The sequence below is a fragment of the Scyliorhinus torazame genome, chromosome 10 (genome assembly GCF_047496885.1).
Source record: "Scyliorhinus torazame isolate Kashiwa2021f chromosome 10, sScyTor2.1, whole genome shotgun sequence".
Classification (NCBI taxonomy): domain Eukaryota; kingdom Metazoa; phylum Chordata; class Chondrichthyes; order Carcharhiniformes; family Scyliorhinidae; genus Scyliorhinus; species Scyliorhinus torazame.
In genome coordinates, this window is record NC_092716.1 from 262245292 (window position 1) to 262261700 (window position 16409).

The 16409-nt window shown below is 43.8% G+C and overlaps 1 protein-coding gene across 3 annotated transcripts in view; it reads left to right on the top strand.

The window, feature by feature from the left end:
• cttn (cortactin) overlaps nucleotides 1-16409 on the top strand; it is an 89709-nt gene that overhangs the window by 59657 nt on the left and 13643 nt on the right. For 2 of the 3 annotated variants that reach the window (XM_072466752.1, XM_072466753.1), the window contains exons 7-10: nucleotides 2281-2391; nucleotides 5680-5790; nucleotides 11942-12052; nucleotides 13490-13545. In XM_072466752.1, the coding sequence (XP_072322853.1) occupies nucleotides 2281-2391; nucleotides 5680-5790; nucleotides 11942-12052; nucleotides 13490-13545 (389 nt within the window). The remainder of the gene's footprint in view (nucleotides 1-2280; nucleotides 2392-5679; nucleotides 5791-11941; nucleotides 12053-13489; nucleotides 13546-16409) is intronic. The other variant, XM_072466754.1, reaches the window with a different exon arrangement.

A 16409-nucleotide genomic window follows, 5' to 3' on the forward strand; every position in this document is an offset into this window, starting at 1 on the left:
TAAAAACATTTCTTCTGTGTGCTTATTTAATTCTGATGCTTTGCCAATGATTCACTAGTTTTACAGGCATAAACTTTAGCTTTCAGTTTCCATTTTATTGATTAACAGTAAACTGCTCGGTGATCTATTTTGTTTGTGATTAGAATGCATTCTGGCACCATTATCTCGATTACTGAGTACATACAATTCATCGTTTGCTTCTCCAACATCAAGCTGCTGTCTCTTGCTCAGGACCGTATCTTATCGGGCTTGTCTTCACAGAATCACAATACTGCAATGCAGAAGAGGCCCTTTGGGGCACCAACACGTGAAAAACACCTGACCCGCCTCCTAATCCAACTTTCCATAGCCTGGAATGTTCAGACGTGCCAAGTGCTCATCCAGGTACTTTTTAAAGGATGTGAGGCAACCCGCCTCTCCCACCCGCCCAGGCAGCGCGTTCCAGACTCTCACCACCCTCTGGGTAAAAAGGTTTTTCCTCAAATTACCCTTCACTTTGAACGTGTGTCCCCCTCGTAACTGACCCTTCAAATAAGGGGAACAGCTGCTCCCTATCCACCCTGTCCATGCCCCTCATAATCTTGTACGTCTCGATCAGGTCGCCCCTCAGCCATCTCTGCTGCAGAGAAAACAACCCAAGCCAATCCAACCTCTCTTCATAACTTAAATTATAACTTAACTTCATTCAACTGGATCTTCTTTTTAATATACCTCTCTCCCTGTATCAGTCTTGACATCTTTTGGTTGATCTTGCAATTGTCCCATATTCTTGCAAAGGTTTTCCAGTTGCTGGTTAGATAATCAGTGCAGAAGGATGTTGCAGGTTACAGAGGGACATAGATAAGCTGCAGAGCTGGGCTGAGAGGTGGCAAATGGAGTTTAATGTAGAGAAGTGTGAGGTGATTCACTTTGGAAGGAATAACAGGAATGCGGAATATTTGGCTAATGGTAAAGTTCTTGGAAGTGTGGATGAGCAGAGGGATCTCGGTGTCCATGTACATAGATCCCTGAAAGTTGCCACCCAGGTTGATAGGGTTGTGAAGAAGGCCTATGGAGTGTTGGCCTTTATTGGTAGAGGGATTGAGTTCCGGAGTCATGAGGTCATGTTGCAGCTGTACAAAACTCTGGTATGGCCGCATTTGGAGTATTGCGTACAGTTCTGGTCACCTCAGTATAGGAAGGACGTGGAAGCTTTGGAGCGGGTGCAGAGGAGATTTACCAGGATGTTGCCTGGTATGGAGGGAAAATCTTATGAGGAAAGGCTGATGGACTTGAGGTTGTTTTCGTTCGAGAGAAGAAGGTTAAGAGGAGACTTAATAGAGACATACAAAATGATCAGGGGGTTGGATAGGGTGGACAGTGAGAGCCTTCTCCTGCGGATGGAAATGGCTGGCACGAGGGGACATAGCTTTAAACTGAGGGGTAATAGATATAGGACAGAGGTCAGAGGTAGGTTCTTTACGCAAAGAGTAGTGAGGCCGTGGAATGCCCTACCTGCTACAGTAGTGAACTCGCCAACATTGAGGGCATTTAAAAGTTTATTGGATAAGCATATGGATGATAATGGCATAGTGTAGGTTAGATGGCTTTTGTTTTTTGACTTCCCATGTCGGTGCAACATCGTGGGCCGAAGGGCCTGTACTGCGCTGTATCGTTCTATGTTCTGATCTGTATCTAGTTATGCCAAAAATGCTAAATTTTAGATCATGTGTTCACAAAATAAAGCAATGTTTGAGCTTGACATTTTATTTTTCTACTTCAAATGACATTGCATTAGAATAGGGTCCAATGAAACAAAAATATGACAGTACATATCTGGATCTTGCAAGTTTAGACTATTTAGCTGAAAATACATGTTCCAGGGAACTGTTTCCTGATCAAAAATTCTCTTCATTGACATTTCTTCCCTGCCACCCACTGCACCTCCCGGAATCGTTTGAAAACATTTGGGTAGCTTCTGAATGACTTAATTTCCATTCTGATGCCATGTTTCACTTGAATGAATTCAATTCATTTTGTAAACTAGAGAAATGTGCGGATGTGAAGACATGGCTTGTACTAATCAGCCACTCAGGGCTGTCAGTTGAATTTCAATTCGGGTCCGAGGGGTTGGTCAGGTAACCTTTGCATCCAGCTGTGAATGGACAATCGTACCAACGTTGATTTACTTTTCAGGTACACCCTGAACAAGCTTTTATTTTGAAGCAGGTCGGAAGGTGTCTTTTCTATCCAGTAAAATTCTTCAGCCTTAATTTAAAGTTACACTTTGGTTTGCTGCAGATTATTCCAAAGGATTTGGTGGCAAATATGGAGTGGAAAAGGATAAAGTGGACAAAAGTGCTGTTGGCTTTGAATACCAAGGAAAAACCGAAAAGCATGAATCGCAAAAAGGTTCGTTCCCAAAGTTGGTGTTGATTTGGATAATGTGGTGACTGGTGTATTGCAACTTGAATTGCGATTGCTCCTCGTGTATTGACTGTCTGCACAGAATGTAAGGAATCTGAAGAATGTTGGTAATGGTGTATGAATTTACAATGCTAGTTTTGAAAGTGGCAGCCACTCCCAGTTAATCGTGGCATGTTTTAACAGGAGACCTTTTGTCTGGTGTATTTTCTTTTGTGCTTATACAGGTGAGTGATGTGGGTCTTGATCACTGAAAGGTTCTTCCCTACGGTCAGTATCGAATGAGGTCTAATGCAGTACAGAGAGGGTGCAGGATAATATCCTCCGTTTACATTGTGTTAGCACTCTGCTTTAAACCAACCTTCGTCACATTTCTCTTTCCCAACTTAATGATCTCATGTAAATTTCCAAACACAGATTATTTAATATAGTTTTGTTTGGCTAGAGTTTCAAAGGTTAAGGAACCAAGTGCAAACTCCACACAGTCACCCGAGGCCATTGAACCCAGGTCCCTGACACTGTGAGGCAGTAGTGCTAACCACTTGTCTCAGATCAGTTTGAAGTCACAGGGTAATAGTCATGGGTGACTTCAACTTCCCAAACATTGAGTGGAAACTCTTTAGATCAAATAGTTTGGATGGGGTGGTGTTTGTGTAGTGTGTCCAGGAAGCTTTTCTAACACAGTATGTAGATTGTCCGACCAGAGGGGAGGCCATATTGGATTTGGTACTTGGTAATGAACCAGGGCAAGTGATAGATTTGTTAGTGGGGGAGCATTTTGGAGATAGTGACCACAATTCTGTGACTTTCACTTTAGTAATGGAGAGGGATAGGTGCGTGCAACAGGGCAAGGTTTACAATTGGGGGAAGGGTAAATACAATGTTGTCAGACAAGAATTGAAGTGCATAAGTTGGGAACATAGGCTGTCAGGGAAGGACACAAGTGAAATGTGGAACTTGTTCAAGGAACAGGTACTACATTTCCTTGATATGCATGTCCCTGTCAGGCAGGGAAGAGATGGTCGAGTGAGGGAACCATGGTTGACAAGAGAGGTTGAATGTCTTGTTAAGAGGAAGAAGGAGACTTATGTAAGGCTGAGGAAACAAGGTTCAGACAGGGTGCTGGAGGGATACAAGATAGCCAGGAGGGAACTGAAGAAAGGGATTAGGAGAGCTAACAGAGGGCATGAAAAATCTTTGGCGGGTAGGATCAAGTAAAACCCCAAGGCCGTTTACACATATGTGAGAAATATGAGAATGACTAGAGCGAGAGTAGGTCCGATCAAGGACAGTAGCGGGAGATTGTGTATTGTGTCTGAAGAGATAGGAGAGGTCTTGAACGAGTACTTTTCTTCAGTATTTACAAATGAGAGGGGCCATATTGTTGGAGAGGACAGTGTGAAACAGACTGGTAAGCTCAAGGAAATACTTGTTAGGAAGGAAGATGTGTTGGGCATTTTGAAAAACCTGAGGATAGACAAGTCCCACGGGCCTGACGGGATATATCCAAGGATTCTATGGGAAGGTAGAGATGAAATTTCAGAGCTGTTGGCAATGATCTTTTCGTCCTCACTGTCAACAGGGGTGGTACCAGGGGATTGGAGAGTGGCGAATGTCGTGCCTCTGTTCAAAAAAGGGAATAGGGATAACCCTGGGAATTACAGGCCAGTTAGTCTTACTTCGGTGGTAGGCAAAGTAATGGAAAGGGTACTGAGGGATAGGATTTCTGAACATCTGGAAAGACACTGCTTGATTAGGGATAGTCAGCACGGATTTGTGAGGGGTAGGTCTTGCCTTACAAGTCTTATTGAATTCTTTGAGGAGGTGACCAAGCATGTGGATCAAGGTAAAGCAGTGGATGTAGTGTACATGGATTTTAGTAAGGCATTTGATAAGGTTCCCCATGGTAGGCTTATGCAGAAAGTAAGGAGACATGGGGTAGTGGGAAATTTGGCCAGTTGGATAACAAACTGGCTAACCGATAGAAGTCTGAGAGTGATGATGGATGGCAAATATTCAACCTGGTTCCCAGTTACCAGTGGCGTACTGCAGGGATCAGTTCTGGGTTCTATGCTGTTTGTGATTTTCATTAATGACTTGGATGAGGGAGTTGAAGGGTGGGTGAGTAAATTTGCAGACGATACGAAGATTGGTGGAGTTGTGGATAGTGAGGAGGGCTGTTGTCGGCTGCAAAGAGACATAGATAGGATGCAGAGCTGGGCTGAGAAGTGGCAGATGGAGTTTAAGAGCCGTGAGGTGATGCTGCAGCTGTACAAAACCTTGGGAAGGCCACATTTGGAGTAGTGTGTGCAGTTTTGGTCGCCTCATTTTAGGAAGGATGTGGAAGCTTTGGAAAAGGTGTAAAGGAGATTTACCAGGATGTTGCCTGGAATGGAGAGTAGGTCTTACGAGGAAAGGTTGAGGGTGCTAGGCCTTTTCTCATTAGAACGGAGAAGGATGAGGGGCGACTTGATAGAGGCTTATAAGATGATCAGGGGAATAGGTAGAGTAGACAGTCAGAGACTTTTTCCCCGGGTGGAACAAACCATTACAAGGGGACATCAATTTAAGGTGAAAGGTGGAAGATATAGGAGGGATATCAGAGGTAGGTTCTTTACCCAGAGAGTAGTGGGGGCATGGAATGCACTGCCTGTGGAAGTAGTTGAGTCGGAAACATTAGGGACCTTCAAGCAGCTATTGGATAGGTACATGGATTACGGTAAAATGATATAGTGTAGATTAATTTGTTCTTAAGGGCAGCACGGTAGCATTGTGCATAGCACAATGCTTCACAGCTCCAGGGTCCCAGGTTCGATTCCGGCTTGGGTCACTGTCTGTGCGGAGTCTGCACATCCTCCCCGTGTGTGCGTTGGTTTGCTCCGGTTTCCTCCCACAGTCCAAAGATGTGCAGGTTAGGTGGATTGGCCATGATAAATTGCCCTTAGTGTCCAAAATTGCCCTTAGTGTTGGGTGGGGTTACTGGGTTATGGGGATAGAGTGGAGGTGTTGACCTTGGGTAGGGTGCTCTTTCCAGACTCAATGGGCCGAATGGCTTCCTGCACTGTAAATTCTATGATAATCTATGATTAATTTAGGACAAAGGTTCGGCACAACATCGTGGGCTGAAGGGCCTGTTCTGTGCTGTATTTTTCCATGTTCTATTCCCTTCCATTGTCACCTATTCCTCCTCCCCTTGCAGTAGTTTTTATTATTAGCCTATGTTTTGGGATAGTCCCACTATTCACTTCCACACAAATTGATGTTTGATTTAATTAGACTACGTCAAAGGTTTTGGTGGAAAGTTTGGTGTCCAGACAGATCGACAGGACAAGAATGCCTTAGGCTGGGATCACCAAGAGACGACACAACTTCACGAATCTCAGAAAGGTAAGTGGTCAGTAACCTTTTGATATACTAGAGATAAGTGGCAAATCTGTAGGAATTATTGAGCATTGTCGATGGTGATGGTCCCAGCCAGAGACTGGTCGTTTGCTGGGAACAGCACAAAATAGTTATGACTCAAGAAGCGCAGACTTGTGTGAGTGTGAGAAAGGGAGAATGTTGGAATGTGGAACGAAGGTAAAGGATTTGCTCCCTCAAATCTGAAGTAAAACTGGCAAGATGTGCTGAATGGTGTGCCACCGGGATCAGTGCTGGGGCCTCGATGTTTTACAATTCATGTAAATGATTGGATGACAGTATGGGTGCTAAATTTACAGAATGGACAAAGGTAGGTCGGGAAGTAAGATGTAACAAGGACAAAACAAGGCAGCAAATGGATATCGATCGGTTAAGTGAGTGAGCAAAGATCTGGCAAATGGAGTATGATGTGGGAAAATTGTCCCTTTTGGCAGGAACATTTTTTAAAAAAGAAGAATATTAACTAAATGGTAGAGTTCTGAGGTGCAAAGGGACGTGTGTGCCCTACTGCATGTACTGCAAAGGTTAGTATGCAGGTACTATGAGTAAATAGGAAAGCTAATGAAAAGTTGTTTATTGTGAGGGGAAATGATTACAAAACTTAGGGAGGTTATGTTTCAGTTATACAGGGCATTGGTGAGAACATACCTGGAGCACTGTGTGCAGTATTGGTCTCCATCCTTCCTTAAATAGGTAAATGCATTGGATGTAGTTCAGTGAAGGTTTACCAGACTAATACCTGGAATTGGTGGATTATCTTATGAGGAAAGATTAGTCAGGCGAGGCTTGCATCCTCTGGAGCTGAGAAGAATAAGAGCAACTTGATTGAAGCACATAAGATCCTGCGTGGTATGGACTTTTTAAAAGATAGTAAGAAGTCTTACAACACCAGGTTAAAGTCTAACACGTTTGTTTTAAATCACTAGCCTTCGGATGAAAGCTGCACTGTGAAAGCTAGTGATTCGAAACAAACCTGTTGGACTTTAACCTGGTGTTGTAAGACTTCTTGCTGTGCCCACCCCAGTCCAACGCCGGATCTCCACATCATGGCTTAAAAGCGAGTGGCAGCAGATTTGAATCTTTTAAGGCAGAGGCAGCAAGATTCTTGATTAACAATGAGGTGAAAGGTTATCGGGGGTAAGGCAGGAATGTGGAGTTGAGGCTAAAATCAGAGCAGCTATGGTCTTATTGAAGGCGGTGCAGGCCCGAGTGGTCAAATGGCCTCTTCCTGCCCTAATTCTTGCGTTCTTAGTGAAAAGATGAAGAGGGTTGAAATTGATGTTGGGAAATTGCTCCAGGATGGCTATGGTTCATGGGACCTTTCAGCATATAGACTCAGCTGTTCAGATTCAAGTTAGTTCCATTTGGAAAGAAGAGAACAGACTATAAGACCATAAGACATAGGAGCAGAATTAGGCCACTCGGCCCATCGAGTCTGCTCCGCCATTCAATCATGGCTGATATTTTCTCATCCCCATTCTCCTGCCTTCTCCCCATAACCCCATATCCCCATATTAATCAAGAACCTATCTATCTCTGTCTTAAAGACACTCCATGATTTGGCCTCCACAGCCTTCTGCGGCAAAGAGTTCCACAGATTCACCACCCTCTGGCTGAAGAAATTCCTCCTCATCTCTGTTTTAAAGGATCGTCCCTTCAGTCTGAGATGGTGTCCTCTGCTTCTAATTTTTCTTACAAGTGGAAACTGATGTGTTGGGTGTTCTGGATCACATACAGGTCACCAACACTTGAAATAGTGCAACACTATTTTATTGAATCATTAACTGTTTAAACATACTCAGACTGTGGGTTAATAAGATACTAGCTTTAACTAAAGACCTTTGCCTTGTCCTAACCAGTCGATGCACTCAGCACATGGTGAATGTCTGTGTTGCAGGCTGTGAGCTCTGTCCTCCTAGCTAGCTGCAACTCGAATGAGCGGGAACTCTGATGCCCCCTGTCTTTATAGTGCGTGTGCTCTCACTGGTGATTGGCTGCGGTGTTGTGTGTGTTGATTGGTCCCAGTGTGTGTCTGCACCATGATATACTGGTGTATATTATGACAGAAACATCCTCTCCACGTCCACTCTATCCAGGCCTCGCAGTATCCTTTAAGTTTCAACAAGATCCCCCCTCATCCTTCTAAACTCCGAGTACAGACCCAGAGTCCTCAACCTTTCCTCATACGCCAAGTTCTTCATTCCAGGGATCATTCTTGTGAACCTCCTCTGGACTCTTTCCAAGGCAAAAGGGGAATGAGAAATGTGTCCAGTATCTGTAAGCAGAATACTTTCTGCTGGAGGAGGTGTGCATGTTCCTGCACCAAGCAGTTAGTTAAGCTTATAGTTCTGGTTGGCTCGTTCAAGTACAGGAAATGCTAAACTGTGGCATCTCTCCCAAAAGTGGAGATAGGAACGTAATTCTGCGACCATCATGGGAGATGGTCGGTGATGACAGCCCAGGGGATGATTGATTTCGAAAGGTAATTGGGTGGACACGATGGAGAATAAAGGTGCAGAGCTGAGGGAGAGAGTGGGGCTAACTGGATTGCCCCACGCAGCATGGACTCAATGGACTGAAAGCCTTCCTGTGTTTAAGGACTCTGACTCTGGCTCTGTAAGAACTTTTTTTTGGGGGGAAGCGTAATTCTCCACCTGATATGTGAGCCGATAATGAGAATGTTCTGTGCAATATTTTGGCATTAGCTGCTATTGACAAACTCATTATAGTACGAGTTGGTTGGAAGTTTTTGAACAGGAGAACGAGTTTAGTATTGTCCAATTGAAATCTTGTTTTTTGTTTGGTTAAAACGGCCACTGTTACAGTGGTCAGCAAGGTTAACTTCTGTCACTTGTCAGGATTTCCTGTGCTATGCTGATAAATTGGATTCCTCACACAAAGCGCACCAGTGACAATGCCTGCCCCATTGTTGATGCTGTAGATTGTCTGGACAATTGATGATAAAGCAGCTGGTTTAGGTTGTCAATAGCTGGTGGCAGGAATGCAACCCACAGTGATTTGACAATAACGGTATTAGTCGGGGACAATTAAAAACACAGAACTCTGCTGTCCCCATATCTTTTCCATGGTGTAACTGCATCAATTGCAGTCTCTTTGAGCAGTTCCAGAAGTACGCATGTGATTCTGCCTTTTCAATCACCCTGCAGGGACACACGATGCTCCTTTCATTGTTCTCACACTTGTTTGTCATCGGGTGGGCTCGAACAAATTCCACCCCACTCCCTGGAAAATGATGGGGCACGATGTTGGGGAGGGTGAGGGGGGCGGCTTCTGTACTGAGATAAATGAACAGGGTGCGTTGTTCACTTCAGTTTGAAAGCACGTTGCATTTCCACGAGGGTATACCTGCGCATCTTCCTGCAAAGCGAGATTTCGTCTGACTATCAATGTAATTTTGACTGCTCACATGTCCTGTTCTCAAGAACTGCATTTAAAACAAAAACACACACACACACTGTCTCGGTGATCTTTTTAGGAAAACGTTCTATTAAATACTCATTAGATTTGCTAAATAGGCATATAGAATTGCACAGTAATCATCCCATCGTACTTGTGCCAACTCTCAGCCCTCAGTTTTACACTGTCACGTTACTCTGTTTCTTCCCTGTGCTCTGTAGGTTTTCTATTTTTGAACTATTACGGACTCTGTTTCCACTTCTCTATATAGCAGGAGCCTTGCAGTAATAACTGGACGTAAAAATATATTGTAGCGATGAACTTCACCACAATTCATTTATTTTGGGTTTATTTCACAAAAGCAAATTCTGTAAATATTATCTGATTTGTTGAAGGGCTGAGGGCATCGTTGGAGGGCCAGTGTCTACTGATCATCTATTATTGCCCCTGAAACCACAGCAATCCATGTAGTGTCGGTGCACTCTCTGTTTTGCTAGGGTGGGAATTCCATGATTATGACCACCTGACCATTACATTTCTAAATCGGAAGTGAATTGGGGGCGTGGAATTTGCAGGTGGTGGTCTTCCCAATCCCCTGCTCTTATTCTTCCAGAGGGGAGAGGTCATGGGTTTGAGAAGTGTTGTCAACGAAGTCTTGGCAAATTGCTTCAGATATTTCCCAATTTCACTCCTGAAATATCTGACTCTAACTTCTAGACTACCGACAGTCCTCAACTCCGTGGCATTCGGTTTACAATGAACGGCATTGGCATTTATGAATTGACACCCCATTCCAACTTTGCAACATCTGCTTTGGCTGTACTATGCCTTCCCAGCATGTTCATACACGTGCATTGATGTTCTGCGCTGCTCGTCTGTATGACTGGACAGGTTGAACCGTCTTTATTAGGTTGCAAACGAGTCGTTTTATTCTGTTGCTTTTTTGGGGCACTTTTTAATGCATTGTATGCTTATATTTTATTTAATAAGTGCTCAGACTCACAGAAATACAAGTTTAAACAGGCAACTGACGGTGATCGATGGCTTCATTATATCTCCCACACTAACCGAGGAACTTGCGCTAAGACGTGCAGGCATCAACAGTCACCGTAGCAATTTCACAGGGCAAGAGTCGAGAGTATTTAACACCACCAGGCGCACCATGTACGATTTCTGGCATTGGTTCAGGAACCAATTCCTCATTTATATCATGAAATGAAATGAAATGACAATGAAATGAAAATCGCTTATTGTCACAAGTAGTCTTCAAATGAAGTTACTGTGAAAAGCCCCTCGTCGCCACATTCCGGCGCCTGTTCGGGGAGGCTGGTGCGGGAATCCGATGGATCCGATGGAAAATCGGTTCCGACTTTATGACATTTGACTTACGATTCTTTCCTGGAAACGTCTCGTTAGTCCGAGGACTGTCTGTATATCTTTTCAGCGTTAATCAGAATAGAATTGTTTTGCCTTTGTTAACTAAGCAGCCGGATGTCCATTTTGTGCATGTGTGCATGTGCCATCATTACTGTACTTGGATAGTTTGATATTTGATGACACAATACTATCCAAAATTGTCTCAGCTACAGAGAAAACGGCACTTTGTTTGTGGAGACTTGACTTTGAATCTGGAACTGAAGAACTTGTCCCATGCCTTTGACAGAACCTCCCAAACGTGTGACCTGCATCTTCTAGGGCGAATGTGGGATGGACAATAGATGCTACCTGTGCCAGTGACACCTACGTCCTATGAATCAATCAATAAAAAACAACTCTAGTTAATTTTTTTTGTTATCGATAAATAAGCTTTGGGATAATGGGTCATGAATTGAGTTTGGGGTGCTTATTAGCCAGTGAAAAGAGATTGTCACTAACTTGTTCAATGGCTATTCTGTGACCTATAGTGTAAAGAACTTCTTCAAATCCCGTGCAGTTGCCATCAGCACAGGCTCCAAACGGTGATCTCGATCTGTTAAATTAGGATTTGTCAGTGCCCAGTCCTCAAAGTTAAATCGGTAGGAGACCAATTTTTTTGATTTGTGAGGCTGATGGTAAATGATTAATGGACACTGTTCTGAAATACTGTTTACTATTTGTAAGAAAGCTTGCTCATAATATACAAGTAGGAACTCGTTTTCCTTTTCATTAAAGGATAAGCAGGTTTGCAAATTGGATTTTCACAGTAACTTATTGCAGTGTTAATGTAAGCCTACTTGTGACAATAATAAAGATTATTATCTGTCATCTTAACACTTGTACTGGTGCTATTCAAAAAGTGTTGTTTCTAGCTCTCAATTTCTGGTGGTGTTGGTTGTCATTGGCATTTGAAAGGGTTTCTGCAACTTTCTGTGCTGTGGGCTAAAGGAGCTTGTTTTTGTTGCTGATCACTAACCGTGGTGTTGGTCTTTTGTCACGGGCACTGGCTTAAAGCGAAGCCCGAAACAGCTTTGGTAGAACTAACTGGCATTTGCAGATGATGGCGTTTAACAAGAATCCAATTGTTCTTAACAATAGAAAACTCACTAAATTGTGTTGTGTTTTGAACCAATCTGTTTTTTTTTTTACAGTTTTGTACAATATCGTACTGTGTGCTTTTTTTTTTGTCTTTTTTTTTTTGTTGTATAACATGTCCGACCTAATTTGGCTTGTTTTCTTTTTTTTGTTGTCGTCGTCCTTGTCTTGGTTGCATGTGTATTCACAGACTATAAGAGAGGTTTCGGCGGGAAATATGGTGTTGAGACAGAAAACCAGGACAGATCTGCGGTGGGATTCGATTACAAGGAAAAACTGGCCAAGCACGAGTCTCAACAAGGCAGAGTCTGATGCCAGGCCACACTCTGGTTTCTTAAGATGCATTAGATTTAAGCACAGACCCTTTCAGCGGCTTTTTCTTTTCTCCAGTATTTTGCAGTGGGTATTAGAAGTGGATTTCTCCCCACATTCCTTCCCTTACCTCCTGGAAGCACTGCCTCGCACTGAGGTGACCCTAAGTGGCAGCGGAGCCCTGTTGCCTGTTACCCCACACGGCCTCCCTGTCGATGTGCCAAACTAGATTGGTGAGAAGCCCGTGAGAGCTGCACAGTTAACTCTTCCAGATAACGTTCTCCCAACAGCTCTGAAAGGATATTGATGCAGCAGCAAGCAGCCTGCCGTCTGCCATACCTTATTGTAACTTCCTCAGCGTAGGTACATGGCTTCTCCTACAGCAGCAAATATTCGATACAAGCTCCAGACTACAGTCTCAAAGTGCTTCCTTGTGGCTGCCTTCATTGTGTTCCAGTAAAGCACACTGAAACATTACCGCTTCAGATCTTTCTTCGGTGAGCAGTCAATGTTTACTTAAACACCAAACGTTTAAGATTGCCCAATAGACTTGATGCTCTCGTTTGAATCCCTCAGTTCAACGTTATGCATCAGGAACATTTGAGTGAAACCTTCCTCGTGGCCAGGTTCATCGAAATGTTAGCTGGAGTGCCCCAGGTAGCCAGGCTGCCAGTAAGTAGCCTAATCAAGACGGTTAATCTAAATATCCATATTTTAAGCAGCATTTGCCTCCCCGTGACCTGGGGAAAGAGCTTTGAGCAGTGCTCTGGACTGCATGCCCTTTATATTTAAGGCGTGGTATTGAGGTGATTATACACAACACCATTGACCATTGTGGTAACATTGATCCTCAGAAACCCAGTTTTATTTGGGGGAGCGTTGGGGGTGGGGGGGGGTGAAGAGAGTTCTGAATCTGGGCTCGATCATGGAGGGCATGCATCATCCAGTTTATTTCCTGATCCCAGGTCAAATGGGACATAAAAGTAATTTTTCAGCTAAATGCCTCAAAGGTCTGTGCTGCAAACCGGTGCATTTATTTGTTGTTGTCCTGTGATCTATAGACTTTATTTCTGCTTGTACATTTACCTCAATCAAAGCTACCTTCCTTTCTGAAAGCCTGACATTAGCATGCCTGGAGTAGTCAGGCCATTCATTCCGACATCTCATTTACTTTCTTGTTATAAACTCTGCTTATCCATTTCAAAATGCGGACAAACAAAATGCCAAATTGATAACCTGCGTCAGTATAATTTTCCTCTTCTCGTGGCCAATCTAATTGAGCCTAATCCAACCTTGGCTGCCAATTAAAATGAGAAGCCTTTTGCGTTCAATTTGGCTGCTTTCACTAAATGTTGCATGCTCATTCTGCTCGCACTGGAATACCCTTTTCCCAGCTGAAACTTACTCTCTCAACCTCTTATTTCAGACTATTCAAAGGGATTTGGAGGCAAGTATGGTGTCCAAAAAGACCGGATGGATAAGGTGAGTTTCAAAAATCTTTTCATTTATGGGGTATAGGTGTTGTCTAGGCCTGAATTTGTTACCCATCCCTAATTGCCCTTGACAAGGTGGTGGTGCGCCGCTGTCTTGAACCACTTCAGTCCGTGAGGAGTAGGTACCCCCACAGTGCTGTTAGGGAGGGAGTTCCAGGATTTTGCCTCAGCGACAGTGAAGGAATGACAATATATTTCCAAGTCAGGATGGTGAGTGACTTGGAGGTGAACCTCCAGGTGGTGGGGTTCCCAGGTATCTGCTGTACTTAACTTTCAACTGGGCAGGTCGAGTGTTTGGAAGGTGCTGTCAAAGGAGCCTTGCGTGAGTTCCTGCAATACTGCTTTAGATCGAATATACCCCACCACACTGTGTGGGCAATGGAGGGAGTGAATGTGCTGGGTGGGGTGCCACCCAAGCGGCTGCTTTGGCCTGGATACCATCGAGCCTCTTGAGTGTTGTTGGAGCTGCACTCATCCCGCCAAGTGGAGAGTATCCCATCACACCCCTGACTTGTGGCATTGTATATTGTGGAAATGCTTTGGGAAGTCGGGAGGCGAGTTACTCGCTGAAGAATTGCCAGCCTCTGACCCGCTCTTGCAGCCACAATACTAAAGAAACTATTTAAAAATATATATATTATAAACTCACCCAGCTAATTTTACATCAAGTCGAGAAAAACATGCAAATAATTACGTGCAGGATGAGACCTTCTGGTTGATCAGGCCTGTCGCAAACAAATTATGATAACTTGTGCATCATCATATAGACTGTCCCACCAAAAAGCGAGATGGCCTGGGAAAGGGAAGAAAACGGAATGGCCACTTCTACCATTTGGCCCCATGCTGGCTCTCTGAAGGAACAATTTACTGGGTGTCAGCTCCTGGCCGCCTCCCTATAGCCCTACACATTCTTCCTTTTTCAGATAACCCTCTCGTGCCTCCACCACACTTTCAGGCAGCACATTCTAGATCCCAATCACTCGCTGCGTCCTCATGTTTGCACTGCTTCTTATACCAATTACATTAAATCTGGCCCCCCTGTTCTTAATCCTTCCACCAATGGGAGCAGTTTCTCCCCATCTACTCTGTCCATGATTTTGAATCAGTTATTTAAAAAATGTTTAAAAAAAATTTAAAGTACCCAATTAATATTTTTCCAATTAAGGGGCAATTTAGTGTGACCAGTCCACCTAGCCTGCACATCTTTGGGTTGTGGAATACCCATGCAAACCCACGCAAACACGGGGAGAATGTGCAAACTCCACACGGACAGTGACCCAGAGCTAGGATCGGACCTGGGACCTTGGCGCCGTGAGGCTGCAGTGCTAACCACTGTGCTGCCTTGAATCAGTTATAAGACTAATTTTATTATTAAATCTCCCCTCCATCTTCGCCAAGGAAAATGGTTCCAACCTTGCCAATCTTTCTACACAACTGAAGTTCCTCAATGTGGAACCATTTTTGTGAATCATTTCTGCACTGTATCAACTACCTCCATGTCATTCCTAGATTGTGGTGCAAAGAATTGAATACAATGCTCAAGTGGAGGCCAAACCAATGTTTCAAAACATAACCCACTTGCTTTTGTACTCTCGACCCTGTCCTGCCATAGATTTTATGAACTCTCAATTCTGTCCTGCCATCTTCACAGACAGACGTATATACGCCCAGGTCTCCCTCCCTCCTGAATTTTTAAAAACCGGCCAGTTTGGGGGTGGAAAACTCTGGGGAAATTCCTCACTGTGGTCAAAACTATTGTGGAGATTACTCTGGTCCCATTTGTTTCGCTGTATCCATTTTTAATTAAATTCTAACTTCTTTAATGTGTTCGAGGAGTTTATCAGTGATCGCCCGCATCTGAACTTGTGGATGGATGGTGATTGTAGGATAAAAACAGATTGTAAACCTTAAGATTCAAGTGAAGATCTGTGGAGTTGAACAAGTAACCCTAATAGAACCACAGTAATTTAAAACTTTGGAGCAGGCTATTTGGCCCATCGTGCTGATACTAGTATATGCTGGAGTTGTCATCTCTAGTCCTATTTTCCGTACATTCCCTATCAACAGTTTGCCTCCTCGAGAACGTTTTAAATCTCTTTTTCAAGTGTCGCGACTGCCTTGGTTTCAATTGCAACTTGTGGTAACGTATTCCACATCACTTTGATATTGATGAGTTTAAACCTCAGTCATCGAGTCCCCACCATTGGGAAATACTCTCCCGTTTTTAATGCTTTCATGTTCTAATAACCAACTCCAGTGCATTGAACTCCAGCCTTTCAGATCTTTCCTCTCCGATATCTTCATAGAGAATCTTAATTTCCAAATAGCTCTCACTGTCTTTCTATAACAGGCCACTCAAAACATGACCAAATGCCATTTGTGCCTCACCAAGTCCTATTGGAAATTGTATATTTGCTTTGTTATATTTGTTTTTTGTTTTATCCATCCTCCCAATCCCAGGGCTGCTGCATTCTCCCTCTCAGTTTGATATTAAAATATAAAAAGCCTCTCCACGCCTCTATTTGCTTTCCACCTTTATGTTCTTTAAAACCTAACCCATTGGCCAAGCTTCTAGTCATCTGCCCAAGTATCTCTCGAAGGCTCTCCGTGGGGTCATGCAATCAGTTCCATTCCCCCGCTCTGCCCTGTGACCCTGCAACTTTATTTCCTTCCAGTGTCCATCCAATTTCCTTTTGAAATCTCCGATCATTGCTGCTTCCACTCCTCTCGTGCCACCTCCTCCCCAACTTCCAGGCCATTACCAATTGCCGTGCAAAAAGAGGTTCTTAGGGCCGGCACGGTGGCGCAGTGGTCAGCACTGCTGCCTCACAGCACCGAGGACCCGGGTTCGAT